This window comes from Typha latifolia, chromosome 14 (genome assembly GCF_019914945.1).
Source record: "Typha latifolia isolate L0001 chromosome 14, TyphaL0001v2, whole genome shotgun sequence".
In the NCBI taxonomy this organism is placed as follows: Eukaryota; Viridiplantae; Streptophyta; class Magnoliopsida; order Poales; family Typhaceae; genus Typha; species Typha latifolia.
In genome coordinates, this window is record NC_133099.1 from 465,243 (window position 1) to 481,033 (window position 15,791).

Here is a 15,791-nt window from a genome sequence, read left to right on the forward strand (position 1 = left end):
ATTTTTGATTTTTTTTAATTTATAATACTAAAATATTGTATATATCGCACATATAAATTATGTATATTTAATTATAATAAAATATGCATCGATAGTAAAAAATATATACATCTAGTTTTGTATGCTAAATAAAAATTTTAATATAAATTAATTTGCAAAAACCTCCGAAAATAGGGTCCGAATAAACCTAAGAATTATTCTGCCGCATATTAATATGTGATCCTACGTTGATCCGCATGGAGACAATTCCTGCAACTGGGCCTGGAGAGGATCGGGGGTCTCATGTCCGAGCCGCCTTTGTGGCTTTGTTGGTTCTTTTGCAACGACCGATTTATTCGGGTGGCCCGGTCCGAACCGCACGGTCAAAAATAGCAACACGTCTAAACGCGATCTTGATCTGACGCTCCGCTCCCCTCGATTTAGGTTTTCTTTTACATCTCGCTATTTTCTCCATTCAAATCCGTCTCTCGCCGTGGTTAGATACCGGAGAGAACACGACGCCTCACCAAACCATTTGCCTCGAAACCCTAGAAGTCCTTTCTCCGGGAGAAGCCGAGCCGTGCCTCACGAGGAAACCCTATTCTTTAAAGCCTTTGCATCATCGCGATCTCTTGAATCTTGCTGCAGGGAGAATTCCGCGTTTCTTGGCCGCGATCCATCGCTTATGATCTGAGCTCGTAGCTGTTTAGGTAATCTCGTCGCCATTGGTCCCCATCCCGATCCATCGTTATGTGGATTTCTGTTGAAATATTGTAGTTTGGTTCATTCCCTTCACTTATTTATTTTTTTTCCATTTTAGGAATTGAATTTGGTGTTTTTTCGTTTGGATTCATCGGGAACTTAGAGAAAGATTGAAAATTTATTGGTATAACCTTGTAGGTTCTGGCTTAGATTTATTGCTGTTCATTTATTCTCATGTTTGGATTCTTTTCTCTTTCCTATCCCAAATCTTATTATGTGAAAGGATTGTGCCGATTGAGACCTGTTCAATCCTTAGGAGGATGATCCCAAGAAAATAGCATACTGTAGATCTTAAGGTTCTCATCAATATCTACTTAATAGTCTAGGAGGACGATACCAAGAAAATAGCACAATGTAGATCTTAAGGTTCTTACCAATATCTACATAATAGTCTTAAGAGGATGATACCAAGAAAATAGCAAATTGTAGCGTATAGCTCATAGTATTTGCATGGTGGATTTTAATCCTGCTACGAGAATTTAGAACGAGCTAAGAAAGCAAGGTAAGAAACAGAGAAGAATCAGGCAAACAAAGAACTCTAGGATCATGTATCAACGGGTCTCTTTCAGTCCTGACAGTTGTCATTGTTTCTTCTGGATGAAATTTGCAACTTGATGTTTGTGTTGTCAAATCATTTCAGGAGAAGCATGTTGAGAGTATGAAATGACACAACCTCAGGTAGATGATGCAAAGTTTTTCTCAGCATCGGTTTCACCATCTAGTTCCCATCCTGCATTTTCACAATCTCCATCATATGCAAGATTGAGGAGCAGGTGAAAGAAATGTTACTCTTGACATTGGTTTGATATGTCTATCTGTGACCATACCTGGTCCAGTGTTTTTTTAAAACTTCACTTTGTTCACGTGAATCACTTTGCTGAAACACGATCTTTTTTCCCATCATTATAGAAATGTCTTTCAGTTGTTAATTGGGAGGGAGATATCTCCTCGAGCCAAACGTAGTACGAAAAGGCTTTGGCACGGAACTTCAGAGTATGAAGCTGATCTCATTGAGTTAAGATGTGAAGTAGCAGATGCAAAACATGCTCTCTTTTCATGGTAAGGAATAATTTCAGTATTCCATTTTACTTATAACAGTTGATAATTTCTGAACTTTCTTTTAGAGAACTAATTTTAATGCTAGAACTAGAAGTTGCTTTTGTTTATCATACATTTTAAGCATTATGTTTTCATTTTTCAGGGTAGAATCAGAGTCATTGCGTCATTTGTCAGCCAAGTATTGTCCCCTTCTGCCGCCTCCTAGGTCGACAATTGCAGCAGCATTTAGTTCTGATGGAAAAACACTTGCTTCGACACAGTAGGTTGATTGTCCTACTTTAGATTTAGCTGTAGCCTTTTCCTGGACTAATTGATTTTGTCTCCAGTGGTGACCACACCGTGAAGATAATTGATTGCCAAACTGGAAACTGCTTGAAGGTGTTGAGCGGTCATCGACGGACTCCTTGGGTGGTATGTCTACATTATTTCATGATTCTTTTTTTTAAGCACTGATTTAAATATATTAATATATTTGTACTTTATCACATGAAATATATCTGCAATAAGAAAATGTAGGCATTGGGTGGTGTGACTCCCTCGACATTTAACTTAGCCAGCACAGCAATTCATGCTGTGTTCTTCTGAACTTTCGGTTTGTCTAAGACAAATGCATATCTGTGGAATCTAGCTACTTGGTCAAAAAGCTTATGAGGTCTTATTTTTTAGTTTTTTGGTAATTGTTCCTGATACGTTCTTGATACTTCCTTTCATTAATACTTATAGAGGCTTTAGGTGCTTCCATTTACTTGCCCCCTCAGATGACGGATATTTTCTTTGGGTTTCTTTTTCAGTGAAACATGATTATCTTGTTATGTGATATATTGAGTTTTACATGTAAAACTCGAAGAATTTTCACTTTCTCGGCAGCTTAGCTTTAGAATTTAATCATCGCTTAAAAATGGTCAAGTATTTGGTGTTTCCTCTAAACATTTTCCATAGCATCTCATGCTTTTCTGCATCGTACGATATTAGAATATAGTTAATTTCAACGTGCACAGTCAAAATTTCCTTTATTTTTAAGCTTCTAGAAGCATTATGTTATCTGACTGATCATCTGCAGGTTAGATTCCATCCTTTATATTCGGAAATACTTGCCAGTGGAAGTTTGGATCATGAAGTTCGCCTCTGGGATGCCCATACTGCAGATTGTATAGGGTCACGCGATTTCTGTAATATCTCTTGCAAAAAATTTTATGTAGTATCATAGTATGGCAATTTAAAGCAACATTAAAGTCCTGATATTTATTTTACTCACCTTATTATTCGTTTACCAATACACTTTTGTTCTATTTTTCTTACTTGCAGATCGTCCAATTGCCTCTATTGCTTTTCACGCGCAAGGAGAACTTCTTGCTGTGGCTTCTGGTCATAAAGTGAGTTAATTTGTTTCCTTGTATTAACTCATTTGATAGTTGAAAATTCTTTCTGAACTCAAATTGAACTTTCCAGCTGTACATATGGAAGTACAACAGAAGAGGGGAAGCTTCTTCCCCGACAATTATACTGAAAACCCGTCGTTCGTTGAGAGCTGTGCACTTTCATCCCCACGCTGCTCCATTTCTACTAACTGCAGAGGTGGAACTTTTTAGTTTCACATTTGACTTCTCTCTGTTAATTCTTACTTGATGAGGAAACTCATTTGATGCTTCATACAGGTGAATGATCTTAATTCATCAGATTCCCCATTGACACTTGCAACATCTTCTGGATATCTGCACTATCCTCCTCCGGCTGTCTTTTTTGCAAATGTCAATTCAAATCTTCTTCCGCATCCTGAGGCTAGAGTGTCTCTTGTACCTTCTCCTTGCTTGTTCTGTCCAACACTTTCAAAGGATGATGGAAGAACATCTCCCCATAACAGCGGCAGGGGTGGTGGCTCAGCCAATGAGCAGCAGAGAGAAGAATCTCTAACTCAGCGTCTAACAAATTCTGATGGTGGAAACCAGCGTGACCGCATAGTGATCCCTATGGATATATCCCCGGAGGAACCTTCTGGCTCTAACTTTATAATAGAAGATGCAGTCCCCAATTCTTTGCAAGCTGGGATTGAAGGGCAGGCTAACACTAGGTCACAGCAAAGAATCCCTGCTGGAAGTAACGAGAGACAGGATGCTTTTAGCAGTTCACAAATGTCTACTTTCCACTGCAATGGGTTTGCAATTACCGTACCTATCAGGCAACCTAGGCCTGGCGCCAATGATGCTCCTGCTATAAGTTCCTCTACCACTTCTGCCAGTTCTGACCTTCAAATGCTTTTAAGAAATGCAGAGGCAGGGCACTTTCATCAGTTTGTTCCTTTTGGTGATCCGCCATGCTGGGAGCTGCCCTTTTTGCAAGGTTGGTTAATGGGTCAAACTCATACTGGTGTGCACTCTGCAACACCTGTTCACAACACCCTCCAGGGAAACTCATCCCTTCGTGGAACTAGATCCAATTACTTGGCACCTGAATTTCAGCCTACGCATAACTTTGAAGCTCTAGTAGCTTCCTCTTCAATGGCAACTGCTACTGGAAATTCTAGGGTTGCTGGGCAATCAGGTTCTCGCCATCGGTCTCGATCCCGTCCAATGGCTTCTGTTGGTTCTGGAGAAGTTGGCTCGTTTGTTAGTACTCAGATGGATGAATCTGAGCCTCGCCCTGGTTCCCGTAGTATTGAATCTGAACTTCCTACATCATTGGCTGCTGCAGGAGCTGCTGAATTACCTTGTACAGTGAAGCTTAGAATATGGCCTCATGATATACAAGATCCATGTGCCCCATTGGATCCAGAAACATGCCGATTAACTATATCTCACGCTGTCCTTTGCAGGTATTCTTGCTGCATTTGATTAGAGAAATTATTTCATTTTCTTTTTTAGTATACTCGAGCTTTTCCTTAATGTAGCGGTTCTGAGAAGTGTTGAGAGTGATATATTTTTCCTTGTATTTGGTGATCTGCTGCATTTTCTTTGACTGTAGATATGAGAATTCCTGTTTTATTAATTGCAATGAAATCTTGTTCTTGTTGAAAGTGTACTTAGTCTTGAATTTCATACCCTAGCAGAATATCATTTGGCAATGAATCAATTGTCCTATGCATATCTAAATTTGTGCCAAAAAAAGTCTGCTGCTTCTGTGTTTGTACATTTGTTATTGCCTCGGTCACAAAGAAGTATATTGTCAAAATTTATGCACTTGGTTGGCAATGGCATCATTTATGTGAATACTTACATGTTTACAATAATGGCAGCGAAATGGGTGCCCACTTTTCTCCATGTGGACGATATTTGGTAGCTTGTGTTGCATGTTTGCTTCCTCAGATGGAAGGTGAGCCTGGGATCCAGTCACAGATGCAACTTGATGCTACAGGGGCTGCAACATCCCCCACGCACCACCCACTTTCCTCTCACCAAGTTATATATGAGCTTCGCATTTACTCTCTTGAAGAGGCAACGTAAGATGATATCACTTCTTGCCTTCTTGGTCATTTTTATCAAAAGTATGTTTGGTTTTTTGTGTTGAAATATTTCTACATTTGTGATTCTCCCATTTTCTGTAGGTTTGGTAAGGTGCTTGCTTCAAGAGCAATCAGAGCTGCTCATTGCTTGACTTCTATTCAGGTTAGCTGCTCTTGTAGGAATTTTTTATTTATTTATCTAGATTACTTTTTGGCTTGACATCCTTATGTGCTATCCAGCATAATTAGATGTTATCTTTTCATTTCTCTCTCCTTCAGTGGCATGAAAATGCATATATATATATATGTATACTCCTGCATTTAATCATGATAACTCAATGTTGTCATATTTTATGTCTAACATCTTTTTCATGTTCTCACTGCAGTTCTCCCCTACTTCAGAACACATATTATTAGCATATGGCCGTCGCCATAATTCACTTCTTAGGAGCATTGTCATTGATGGAGAGACTGCAATACCCATATACACTATCTTGGAGGTAGATTTGATTAGTTGCCATATTCACTTGTGTAGATTGAAAAAATCATCACATAGAGAGAATATAACATTTGCTTTTGTTAATATTTTACATGATTATCTATTATATAAGTTGTAAGCGATACACTATGTTGCAATCATTAGGTACTAACTCTCTGAAAGGAGCAGCAATCTGAATTCTCAAAAACATAAGGGACAACTAGCTGCTATTAATAAAAAGATTGCTTCTAAATATACACCACAGATCTTGAGGAAATATAAATATTAATGTTTTGAAAGACGGTTATGGGTTGCGGGCAGTCACCCCACCATATAGCGCCTGTGTGGAAAGTGGGCGCTAAGACGGTCTAGCATTTTTAATATATATTTTAAAAAATCATATATGATATATAATACATACTAAGATAGTATATATATACATTTTTTAATAGTGCACTATATCAATCATAAATTTAGCAATAACACAGCAGTAAACTAATGAATTGCTTAAAAGAATTAGCAAATCAGCATGTCAGTAACAATAGGATGACCCTAGCAGCCACCTTTTGAAGAATAAAATAGTTCTGCTCGTTCCACTAGCCACTACAATAGCCATGAAGCAGAACAAAAAAGTTGAAAGGGTGGAACTAACCTCTTATTTCCTCTAGCATCAAATCCCCTTATCCCTTTCCTCTTGCCTACCTTTGCCACTCCTATCTGGAATCTCTTCTCCTCTACCTCTTTCTCGTTCCCATGGTAGTGTTCTCTCTTTCTTGGCACTCCTGTTTGCGGGGCACCCCATGGGCCGCCACGCCTAGGCTACCGTGTAGAACACTTTTAAAAACGCTGATAAATATAATCAGGCTTTAGTTATTAGAGAAAAGAACATTGCAATAACATGACCAATTTCGAGAATCTTTGACCATATTGTGGGAGCATTTTTCTTATTCTATTTCCCTGCAATACATATGGAATGGCCATCCCATATTTTGTGTATTGTGGTTAGGCTGCAATTATTTCTGTAATAAATTTGGAAAGTGTTTTCCACTGCTTTCCTGGTCCATCTGACTTTTTTCCTTTTTCTGGTAGACTTGTCTATCTTGTCTATTGTGACATATAATTATCTGGAGTATGATCCATCATAATGCATTATGATGATTGAGTACTTTTACCATGGTCTTTTCAAATCTCACATGATGAGACAAGATACTTAAGAGGGAAGTGATAATGCCATTTTAAATTTAGAAGAGTTCGTTACTAACTGTTCAGTAGATGCTCTCTTTTTTGTGTATTGTTGACATCATTTTAGTTATAAACTTAAAATGGTTTCAGGTGTATAGAGTTTCGGATATGGAGCTTGTAAGAGTTCTTCCTAGTGCAGAAGATGAGGTTAATGTTGCATGCTTTCATCCTTTAGCTGGAGGAGGTCTTGTATATGGAACTAAGGTGACAACTTTCAGGCAGTCATATTTAAAGAACAATTTTTTGTTTTGAACTTCCTAATTTTTCTACGTGGAAAAATAATGCAGGAAGGCAAGCTTAGGATTCTTCAGTATGATGGCCGACAAGATACCAGCTGCACTGGGGCAAACATCTTACTCGAAGAAAATTTACTTGAGGTATTAGGGTTAGGTTCTCTGCTATGTATTTCTGTATTTATAGGAACTCCTCTATTTCTTTTTTCCTTTTTTCCCGTTTACTGCTTTTTTTTTCTTCAGTGCATTTTTCAAAACTAGCTAAAGTGCATATAGCAATTGAATCTTAATCAAAGAAAATTGAAGTAGATAATATTATGTTCCCAAGAAATAGTGATAAAAGTATTACTTAATTAGGACTTAGTTGCTGTTAAGTTTGACTGGATGGAAAATGTTTTCATAGATAAAGATGGTTATTTTTTCAAAGAGGAGGAAGATCATGCATGAAGCAATAAATTTTTGCAATGGTTACTGATAGTTATCTGTTAGCGTTTTAATTCGGTAAGCATAGAAGGTATTGCAGTCATCACCATCAACAACAAGCCAGCAATAATAAGATTTATAAATGGGAAGGTGGATAATAAATGGTTATGAATACGTTTGCACATTGCTATCAATTGTTAATTTTCTGGTGCTTTGCTTTGGAGAGCACTATCCATTAAATAAATTGGGAATAGATGTAATCTCGATTTTAGAACCTTCCAAGTATTAACTGGATGATAATGAGCATGAAGCAAGGATGAGAACGAATAAAGTTGTAAATTGGTGAAAGAAAAATGAAACACTACAGAGCACCTGTAGGCATGGAAGTGCAATACTTGTAGAACCTAAATGAATTCCTTGCTGATGTTCTGAAATACAGGTTTGGTCAGGAGAAACTAATTGGTACTCCTTGCTACCAGACTGTTATCTCAAGTTCATGTATTTGCACTTAGGACGAATATAGCAGATGACTAGTTAGCTCCTTGCTTGCCAAATTTTGTTTCCTTAAACTACATTTAAGAAAATTTAAAATTTATGTTTTCTATGGCATTTTTCTTAGCACTCTCGATGGTTTATTTAGCTGATCGTTTAATCTTTGTTCAGTTCTGGTAGCATATAGTTGTGAATTTCTGATAATATGTTTCACGAATGGCTGCAGCAGCTACAGAACAGCAAGAACTATAATTTCTTCTCTTTTGTACTTTATTTTGTAGATTCAGAAATATGCCCTAGAGTGCTGAAGTGTACAATTGTTACCAATACGCGGATCATGTGTCCATTATTCCTGGTAATAACTTTTACCTTCTTCCTTATAGCAGTTCTAGATTACACACTTATTCCACTTGTATTAATTGTATTAATTGGGCTGATAATTGTCCTTGTTTTTGTGTGGCTTCATTCACATAATAATTCTGAGTCTTGATTGTTATTGTTAGCTATCAGAGACTTGAGTTGTATGCCGAGGTATCCAAATAAGTTCCTAATTGAAATCCCATGTACTTTTAAGCACCTAATTGATAAGTTCCTAATGCGAGGTGTCATAAGTTTGTCAGCTCGGCCTACTCACTGCTCAAGCTTGCTTGCTTATTAAATGTGCTGAGCTCGAGCTAGCATCTGCTCAGTTAGGCTTGACCTATGCATACACATATACTAAACTTTATGTTACAAATTGTGAAAAAGTTTCAACTTTTTAAACATTTTTTTAGCCATCAAGTATGCCACGAGATTACCGAAAAAAAATACCCCAAAATAAAGAGGGATTAATTGATTTCACTTTTTGCCACATTGGGATGAGGTTTTAGAATCTCGATGTGTACTACAAGTTTTAGAAGTTATACTTAGAAATTGTAGTGTAACCTATTATGTGTGTCTGTGTCTGTGTGTGCGCATTGTTTGAGGGTAAAGCTTGCATCCAAGAAGTCATGGGTGGCTTGTAAGCAAATCTTCTCGAAGTTGAACTATTTCTGAAAATCCAAGATCATGATATGAGAATATATCAAACTGATAATTTGACGTTTTGTTGTAATTTTTGTTCAGGTGCGGAGGTGGGTTCGGGAAAGATTTTCAGAAATGAAGTGACCTGGAGATGCCTTTCTATGTGTTGTAACTTTATCCCTGTATCTCAGATCTTGGATTTCAATGCAAAATTATATTTCTAACTCAAGTTAGTTACTGCTAGTTTTAGCCAACATAATGTCGTTATTCACTTGCCTCTTACATGTAGACTGCACCTTTTGGTATAGTAATTTGTCTCATTGGTAACAGATTTAGGCTTCAACTCATTTCACATTTGCTGACACATTTTTTTTCTCAAAAAAATAAAGAATGCTGACACATTGTGCAATCGGTTATGGCTGGAAAGATGGAAAAATAGGGGGAGGGGGAATAAAAAGAGAATAAAAATGAAGAAAGAAAAAAGGGCTCCTTGCCGTCCCTAATCAATTGATTCGGTTGCCCGGTCTGAGATGGGATGGGGTTGGCCCTGCAAAGGTGGGAAGTTTGCTATGTCGGCATGTCTACATTATTTCCTACTTAAGAGTCGTCATCATTGGCAATTTCATGCCAATAGGGAATCATTAGGCGAAAGGAATAAGGACATAATTCTGACATTATCCATACTGAACGTAAGCAATGAGATGATTTTAGATCGGGGATATTATACTACTGTTGTTTGGTCCCCAGATAACTGCTTTTAAATGCAAAGTGTAACCCTTTATTTATCATAAATGATAAAAATGATTTTTTTTAATAGGATTAATAGTTGGTATCATTATAAAACGTAGGTGAAGAAATTAATAGTTGCATTTAAGCCTAAGCCACAAAAAGTTAAAAGGGTTACGAAAATAGAGGGAGATATTTGTAATCGAGCCATCCCACATGGTATGTGTAATTTGTCCTCTTAGATATATTATGAAAGTCATACAGAAGCTTTAAGTGTTCCATCAAATAAGGTCAATAGATTCCCATCTCATACAAACACCACGGGCAAAGTCTTCTATGACCAAAAGGGAGCCAGCCGCGGGTCCGCACGCCAAGGTAGACCGCTCCTGGCACCTAAAGCTCTGCACCCAGCAGCAGCCTGCAACCAATGGCCAAAAAAGATCGGCTTTAAGAGTAGAATTCACAAGATATGTACAATCGAGGATTCTGCAGATTATCTGCACTTAGTTGATGTCAACCATCAGCAAGTTTAATAAAAAAAAGCGTCGCCACTTGTTCTTGACAGTAGTATTATAAAGATAGTGGATAGAAGGAGAAGGTGGGATACCACTTGTGCAGCAAAAGGCAGCATCTTCTCAGGTGACATGCCGGCACATATACCTAATAGAATAAAAGAAAGAAATCAGTACACCGGTCATGAGATAAAACAGCACAAGTGACCTAACAAAACATCAAAGATAATCCCTACCGAGGCCTTGATTGATGGAACTAAAAATAGCATTCTGAGTTTGTGATGAAAAGATAGTGTCGTGACTCCAAGATATTAAATTAATGCTAGAGGTATCACCTTGAAGGAGGTGGTTAATGAAAGTGATAACATATTATAGTAGATATTTATGTGTTAGATCATGTACCTTCTCCTCTGTGCATCCAAAAGGAAATCAGATGATTCCAGACGGAGCATCCAGTTCGATTTAGTTTACACAAGAAACTAAGATATTTTGGTTCAAGCAAAGAAAATTCTATGGTTCAAGTCACAGTTGTAAATAAAGAAAAGATAAGAATGTTATCCACTAACCATATAGGACTGCTCCAATGAATGCGTCTCCAGCACCGGTGGTGTCAACGAGCTCTGATGGAGGTATCACTTCCGCTGTGCCTAGAAACAACCTCCCACTCACTGCACCAATACCATCTGCACTAATCCTCAAACTCTAGAAAGACATACACACCAGATCAGAATCTATTACATTTTGCACGAACCTAGATAAAGAAAATATATGAAGAATCATTTTCTTCCGAAGTATACCTTTGAAGAAATGCACATCGGAGTGGTAGCACTCGCATCAATGTTCTGCTTTAGTGATTCTAGTAAACTCTCTACATCTGTTTCCTCCTTCTCAGAAGCATCTGTTAGGCGTTAGGTACCATTAAGTAGCAGTACACTTGGATATCTAATTTCATTATTAAACCCAATAAAATAATGATATTTGTTCTTGTCCTTCATTTTAGAAATACATAACTGATAAAAGACGATGCTGCAAAGTATAACTATTGCCACTCACCATTTACGCTTCTCTCAAGCATTATGGAACCTTCCTCTCCAAGGGTCACAATTACAAACTTTAGATTAGGCAATCTTAAAAGCATGGACACTAAAGCAGCTGGAGTAGATGATGCTGTCGTCCAAGCCTGTATAATATTAGCATAATCAATAAAATAAAAAATTAAAGTAATCCATTTTGTAATGATTTATGCAAACAATTTTCCAAGTTTCTATGAAACCTAAAGTAATATCATCAGAGCATATTAAAACAGGTACATAACTTGCTTTCTAAATCTGCAACTAATGGAGGTTGTTTTCTTGGTTTAGATATTTTGTTATAGGGTAAATTTCAAATTAATCTTTCTGATTATGTCTAAAACTAATGGAGGCTGCATAACTTGCTTTCTAAATCAGCAACTAATGGAGGTTGTTTTCGTGGTTTAGATATTTTATTATAGGGTGAATTTCAAATTAATCTTTCTGGTTATGTCTAAAACTAAATCATCGATTGAATTTTTATTTGTATCACTTTGCCCCATATAGTTTAGACTAATGTGAAACTATTAACTTTCCATCAATTAATATTTATTATAGTAGAAAAATTCTCTCAAATTTAATTATTTTTGTATTTTTTCTGTTAAATTTGGATAGACATGTTAATAGTTTTACACTAAACTAAACCACAAGGAGGCAAAGCGATACAAATAAAAGTTCAGAAGAGTAGTTTGATTCTTAGCAAAACCACATATGGGTTAATTGTAATTTACACTTAATTATATTTAGAAAGATCAAATGTCAAGTAATGGTATAAGGCTATAAGCTCGCCAACGGATATGTCTAAAAATGATGAGGGCATAATCCATGGAAAATGATTAGCAGAGACAAGTAAAACTTATTGGTTGGCCTACATATAAAGCAAGAAAAGTTTGCCAACTCTGGGTATGACAAAGATGCTTAGAACAAGTCAGCACCTTGAGGCTGCTGACTGAGCCTTAACTTCCTATTTCTCCCGGGATTTAAGAAGTCATCTGCTATTAAGGTGTGTTTCACTCCAATACCATAATGACATTACTAGAGAAAAACTACCCAAAACCAATGAATTATGAGTTCATGACGGTGCTATCAATTCAAAATCATAAGCTACATACATGGTCGAAGTATAATTCTTGGCAGCATCATGAGTAAATGAGCAAAAATAGTAGGGAAACCCATTGAAATTTGTCTATAAGGAATCTGCTTGCCTGAGGAAATCTTTTCGAGCACACAACAAAAGTTGCTAAATTAAGAAGATCATCTAATCCCTCCCTCTTTCTTTCTGCATCAATTAAAATAGGAATTTTTCTTTGGCTTGCCTGCACTGGAGGATTCAATAATACAGATATATCACATTTGTAAGCAGAGAAAAGGAAGAAAGAAAAGAAGATAAGATATATAAGGGTATATTAGAACTAAGATATTTCAGGACAAAAGCATGCAAGAGTTTTTCATGGCTACAACAAATCAGGCAACAAACCGAACAATATGCCATTCAACCAGGGAAATTTTTTTAAGTGTGGATTAGAATTAAGGTAACTCAAGTCTCAAGACAAAGGCACACATAAATTTTATGGTTCTAACATATCAGGCAATGAACCAGATGTCAATCTGTTAGTCGAGATGGTAGCACTTAGAGGTAGAGTTTTCTTGGAATAGAAAATAGAGCTCAATCCTTGAAGAAAGACAAAAGCCATTATTCAGCCAGTGTGGCAAATAATGTGTGGTCAATAGGAAAAGATCGATGTAAGTAGAGAAGGTGGCCCTTCGAAGTACAGTTTATTTTGCATTATATTTTAGATCTTGAAGTAAAGTGAACTGGTGTGAAACAACTAAGCCTGAAAAATTATGAAGTATGCTTTCTTATACTACACGCAACTAATTGCTTGATAATTGGTAAGAACTTTCATCCAAGTCAGCTGGTCAACCAACACATAATGAAGCAGATGGAGTTAATCGAGTTACCTCATTGCAACAATTAAAATATCAACCAACACAAAATGAGGAGGTAATGAAAAGTGCTTAGCTGGTAGAATTAGTGAAAATTACCTCTTCAGCAACAACTAGAGCAGTTTCATGCAATCTTCCATCAAAGTAGACAAGATTTGCATTTTCCAAAGCAGAAAACAAGCTAGTCTTAGTAAGATCCTCTGGTAGCATCGGAGGGTAACCAGGTGTATGTATACAAGTACGAGTTTTCCTGGAAGACACACAGAGAAAATACTATGAACTGATATCTCCTTTTCAACAAATAGGCTCCCACCATAGAATGTTAATCTTTTACTGCCATATGAGATAAACATAATCTGCATAAGGAGCAATTTGTGACATGCCTTAGGATTGAGGTCAGTTCAAAGTTCAAACATAAAACATGATGTTTCTTGCATACATAGCTTCAATACGATAGAACCATGCAATACTTTTAGCTAAACCAGTTTTAGTGATACACCAGACCAGATTATCTTGGACTGTATCACAAATTTAAAAGCATATTGAAATTGCAAAATGGAAAATAAGAAAGGATCTTACGTCTGGTTGTCGACTATTATATAGGTAAATGGTGAATTGCCCTCCTTAGCTACCTGGAAAAAGATTAATGAAATAAGGAAGAAATCCAAATAATGTGATGATTCAGAAATGTAATGTGTATCAAATATTTTAACAAAAACTTATTTTCTTTTTTGGTGAATTTTTTCTAATTCACTATGTCGGCAAGGTTTTCTTCTTTTCTTCTTCAATTTGAGTTACATCCGTACATTATATCATCAAAACAGAAGGAGCTTTATAACTAAAGGTAAAAAATTCATGCTTTACATATTAGAACATAGAGAAGAAAATGTGTTCTACAAGTACAAATCATTCTACAATAATGAAAAATGCTTTACTAGTGTATTGCCAATCTAAACAAAGAGGCATTTACCACTATATGAGAAGCATCTACTCCATCAGCTTGAAGTTCCATTAGCACATTTCTCCCTTGTGCATCATCAGCTACCTACAGATGGAGAGTAGGAAAACCCATCAGTAAGAATATCTGCAAATAATAATAGACATCATTTGTTAAATAATTCCAATACCAAATCTTTTAAAAAAATTAACAGGAATAACAAAGAAAATCATATACAAATTTTAGCCCTACAGAAATGAGAATAACACAAAACCTTGGAAATCAACGTAGGTTTCAAACCTAGACGAGCTGCACTGGTTAATGCATTCCCTGTATTCCCTCCTCCTTCTACCTGATTACATAACAAGTTAAGAAGAATCTTCCATTCTAAACCGATTCAACCAAGTAAACAAGCATCTCTCCTAAATTTAGAAGACTAGATATGGAAGAAGTAAAGATCTATCACGTACATTCTCGCTGGTTGACATGACTAGTGGAAATGTACCAAACTCGACATTTCAATTGCAAATTAAGGACCTAATGCAACAAAATTGTACACTCGCGCTAGATTGATGTCAAAAGATACCTTAAGGCTCAAGCTTCGGATCTTATCATCGGGTTGGGGGAACGACGCCACGGTCGCCAAGTAATCCACCGACACCGCCCCGCATCCCAACTTGAGGAGATGAAGTCAAGCTTCAGCAAGTGAGAAGTAGCTCACTTGTCAGAGCAGAAATCATCGAGGAAGAGTCGGTACTTACCACGACCCGCTTATCCGGGAAAGGCGGAAGAGACGGCGAGCTCGCAGCTTTCTCCATCTCCACCGCCCACGACGACGACGACGACATCTCAGCTCTACAAGCAGCCATGTACACGAAATAGAGAGAGAAAGAGAGAGATCTAGAGATCTAGGGAGAGGAGAGAAACCTTGGAAGGGTTGTTGATTTAGTATTCGAGAAGCTTCGAGGGAGGAAAGAGAATGAATGGGAGTTGTAGCAGGGAAGAATGGGAGCAAGCTTCATCATCTTACTTTTATAACCTCGTATTGCGACTTCCCGTGAAAGTGAGCAAATCGGAAATTGGGGGGCGTTGGAAAGTGATGATATCTGATTTTAGTGAGTGGTGAGTGTGGTGGGGGTGTGGATAACATATAGATTCGGGTTACAAGTCTTGGAGTTGATCGGCTGCATCCACAGACGTAGGAATTTAATGTTGCTGATCGTTGGCCTCTAAATTATTGGTTTAATTAACACTACTATCCGAATTGTACGATACTCCTGCATTTTGCGCTGCAGGCGATCGGATCATCTACTACAACGGATCTGCCCTTTCCTTTAATGGGCCACTAGGCCCATCACGTGCTAAAAATATCTATTAGCCCAACCCAGCAAAAAGAATGCCATTTAAAATAGGGAAAGTTCCAAATAACACCCATAATAGTTTAGTAATTTATAGGGTGTTTTTACAAAGTTCCCTTTAAAATGGCAAACTGG

At 37.2% G+C, this 15,791-nt stretch overlaps 2 protein-coding genes across 5 annotated transcripts; one reads left to right on the forward strand and one right to left on the reverse strand.

Moving 5' to 3' along the window:
- Window positions 1-328: 328 nt before the first annotated feature.
- LOC140800990 (uncharacterized) lies at window positions 329-9,435 on the forward strand. 2 transcript variants are annotated; one of them, XM_073155964.1, is made up of 17 exons: window positions 338-689; window positions 1,382-1,514; window positions 1,651-1,800; window positions 1,943-2,059; window positions 2,127-2,211; window positions 2,861-2,969; window positions 3,106-3,173; window positions 3,250-3,375; window positions 3,456-4,137; window positions 4,489-4,609; window positions 5,030-5,233; window positions 5,339-5,399; window positions 5,623-5,736; window positions 7,047-7,160; window positions 7,244-7,333; window positions 8,386-8,459; window positions 9,209-9,435. In XM_073155964.1, the coding sequence occupies exons 2-16, from the start codon at window positions 1,405-1,407 to the stop codon at window positions 8,410-8,412; spliced, it is 2,178 nt and encodes a 725-aa protein (XP_073012065.1). In that variant the 5' UTR covers window positions 338-689; window positions 1,382-1,404; the 3' UTR covers window positions 8,413-8,459; window positions 9,209-9,435. The 2 variants fall into 2 exon arrangements, with proteins under 2 accessions (XP_073012064.1, XP_073012065.1); XM_073155963.1 differs by having other exon boundaries at window positions 329-689; window positions 3,456-4,609.
- A 617-nt stretch (window positions 9,436-10,052) lies between these two features.
- LOC140801388 (uncharacterized) lies at window positions 10,053-15,419 on the reverse strand. 3 transcript variants are annotated; one of them, XM_073156484.1, is made up of 13 exons: window positions 15,226-15,366; window positions 15,060-15,153; window positions 14,885-14,974; window positions 14,573-14,650; window positions 14,332-14,406; window positions 13,941-13,993; window positions 13,461-13,611; window positions 12,620-12,730; window positions 11,398-11,524; window positions 11,142-11,242; window positions 10,911-11,046; window positions 10,440-10,492; window positions 10,053-10,250 (listed from the first exon to the last, which is right to left on the reverse strand). In XM_073156484.1, exons 1-13 carry the CDS (start codon window positions 15,321-15,323, stop codon window positions 10,167-10,169), a joined length of 1,251 nt encoding a protein of 416 aa, XP_073012585.1. In that variant the 5' UTR covers window positions 15,324-15,366; the 3' UTR covers window positions 10,053-10,166. The 3 variants fall into 3 exon arrangements, with proteins under 3 accessions (XP_073012585.1, XP_073012586.1, XP_073012587.1); XM_073156485.1 differs by lacking the exon at window positions 14,573-14,650 and having other exon boundaries at window positions 15,226-15,408; XM_073156486.1 differs by lacking the exons at window positions 14,573-14,650; window positions 14,885-14,974 and having other exon boundaries at window positions 15,226-15,419.
- Between the last annotated feature and the right edge of the window lie 372 nt (window positions 15,420-15,791).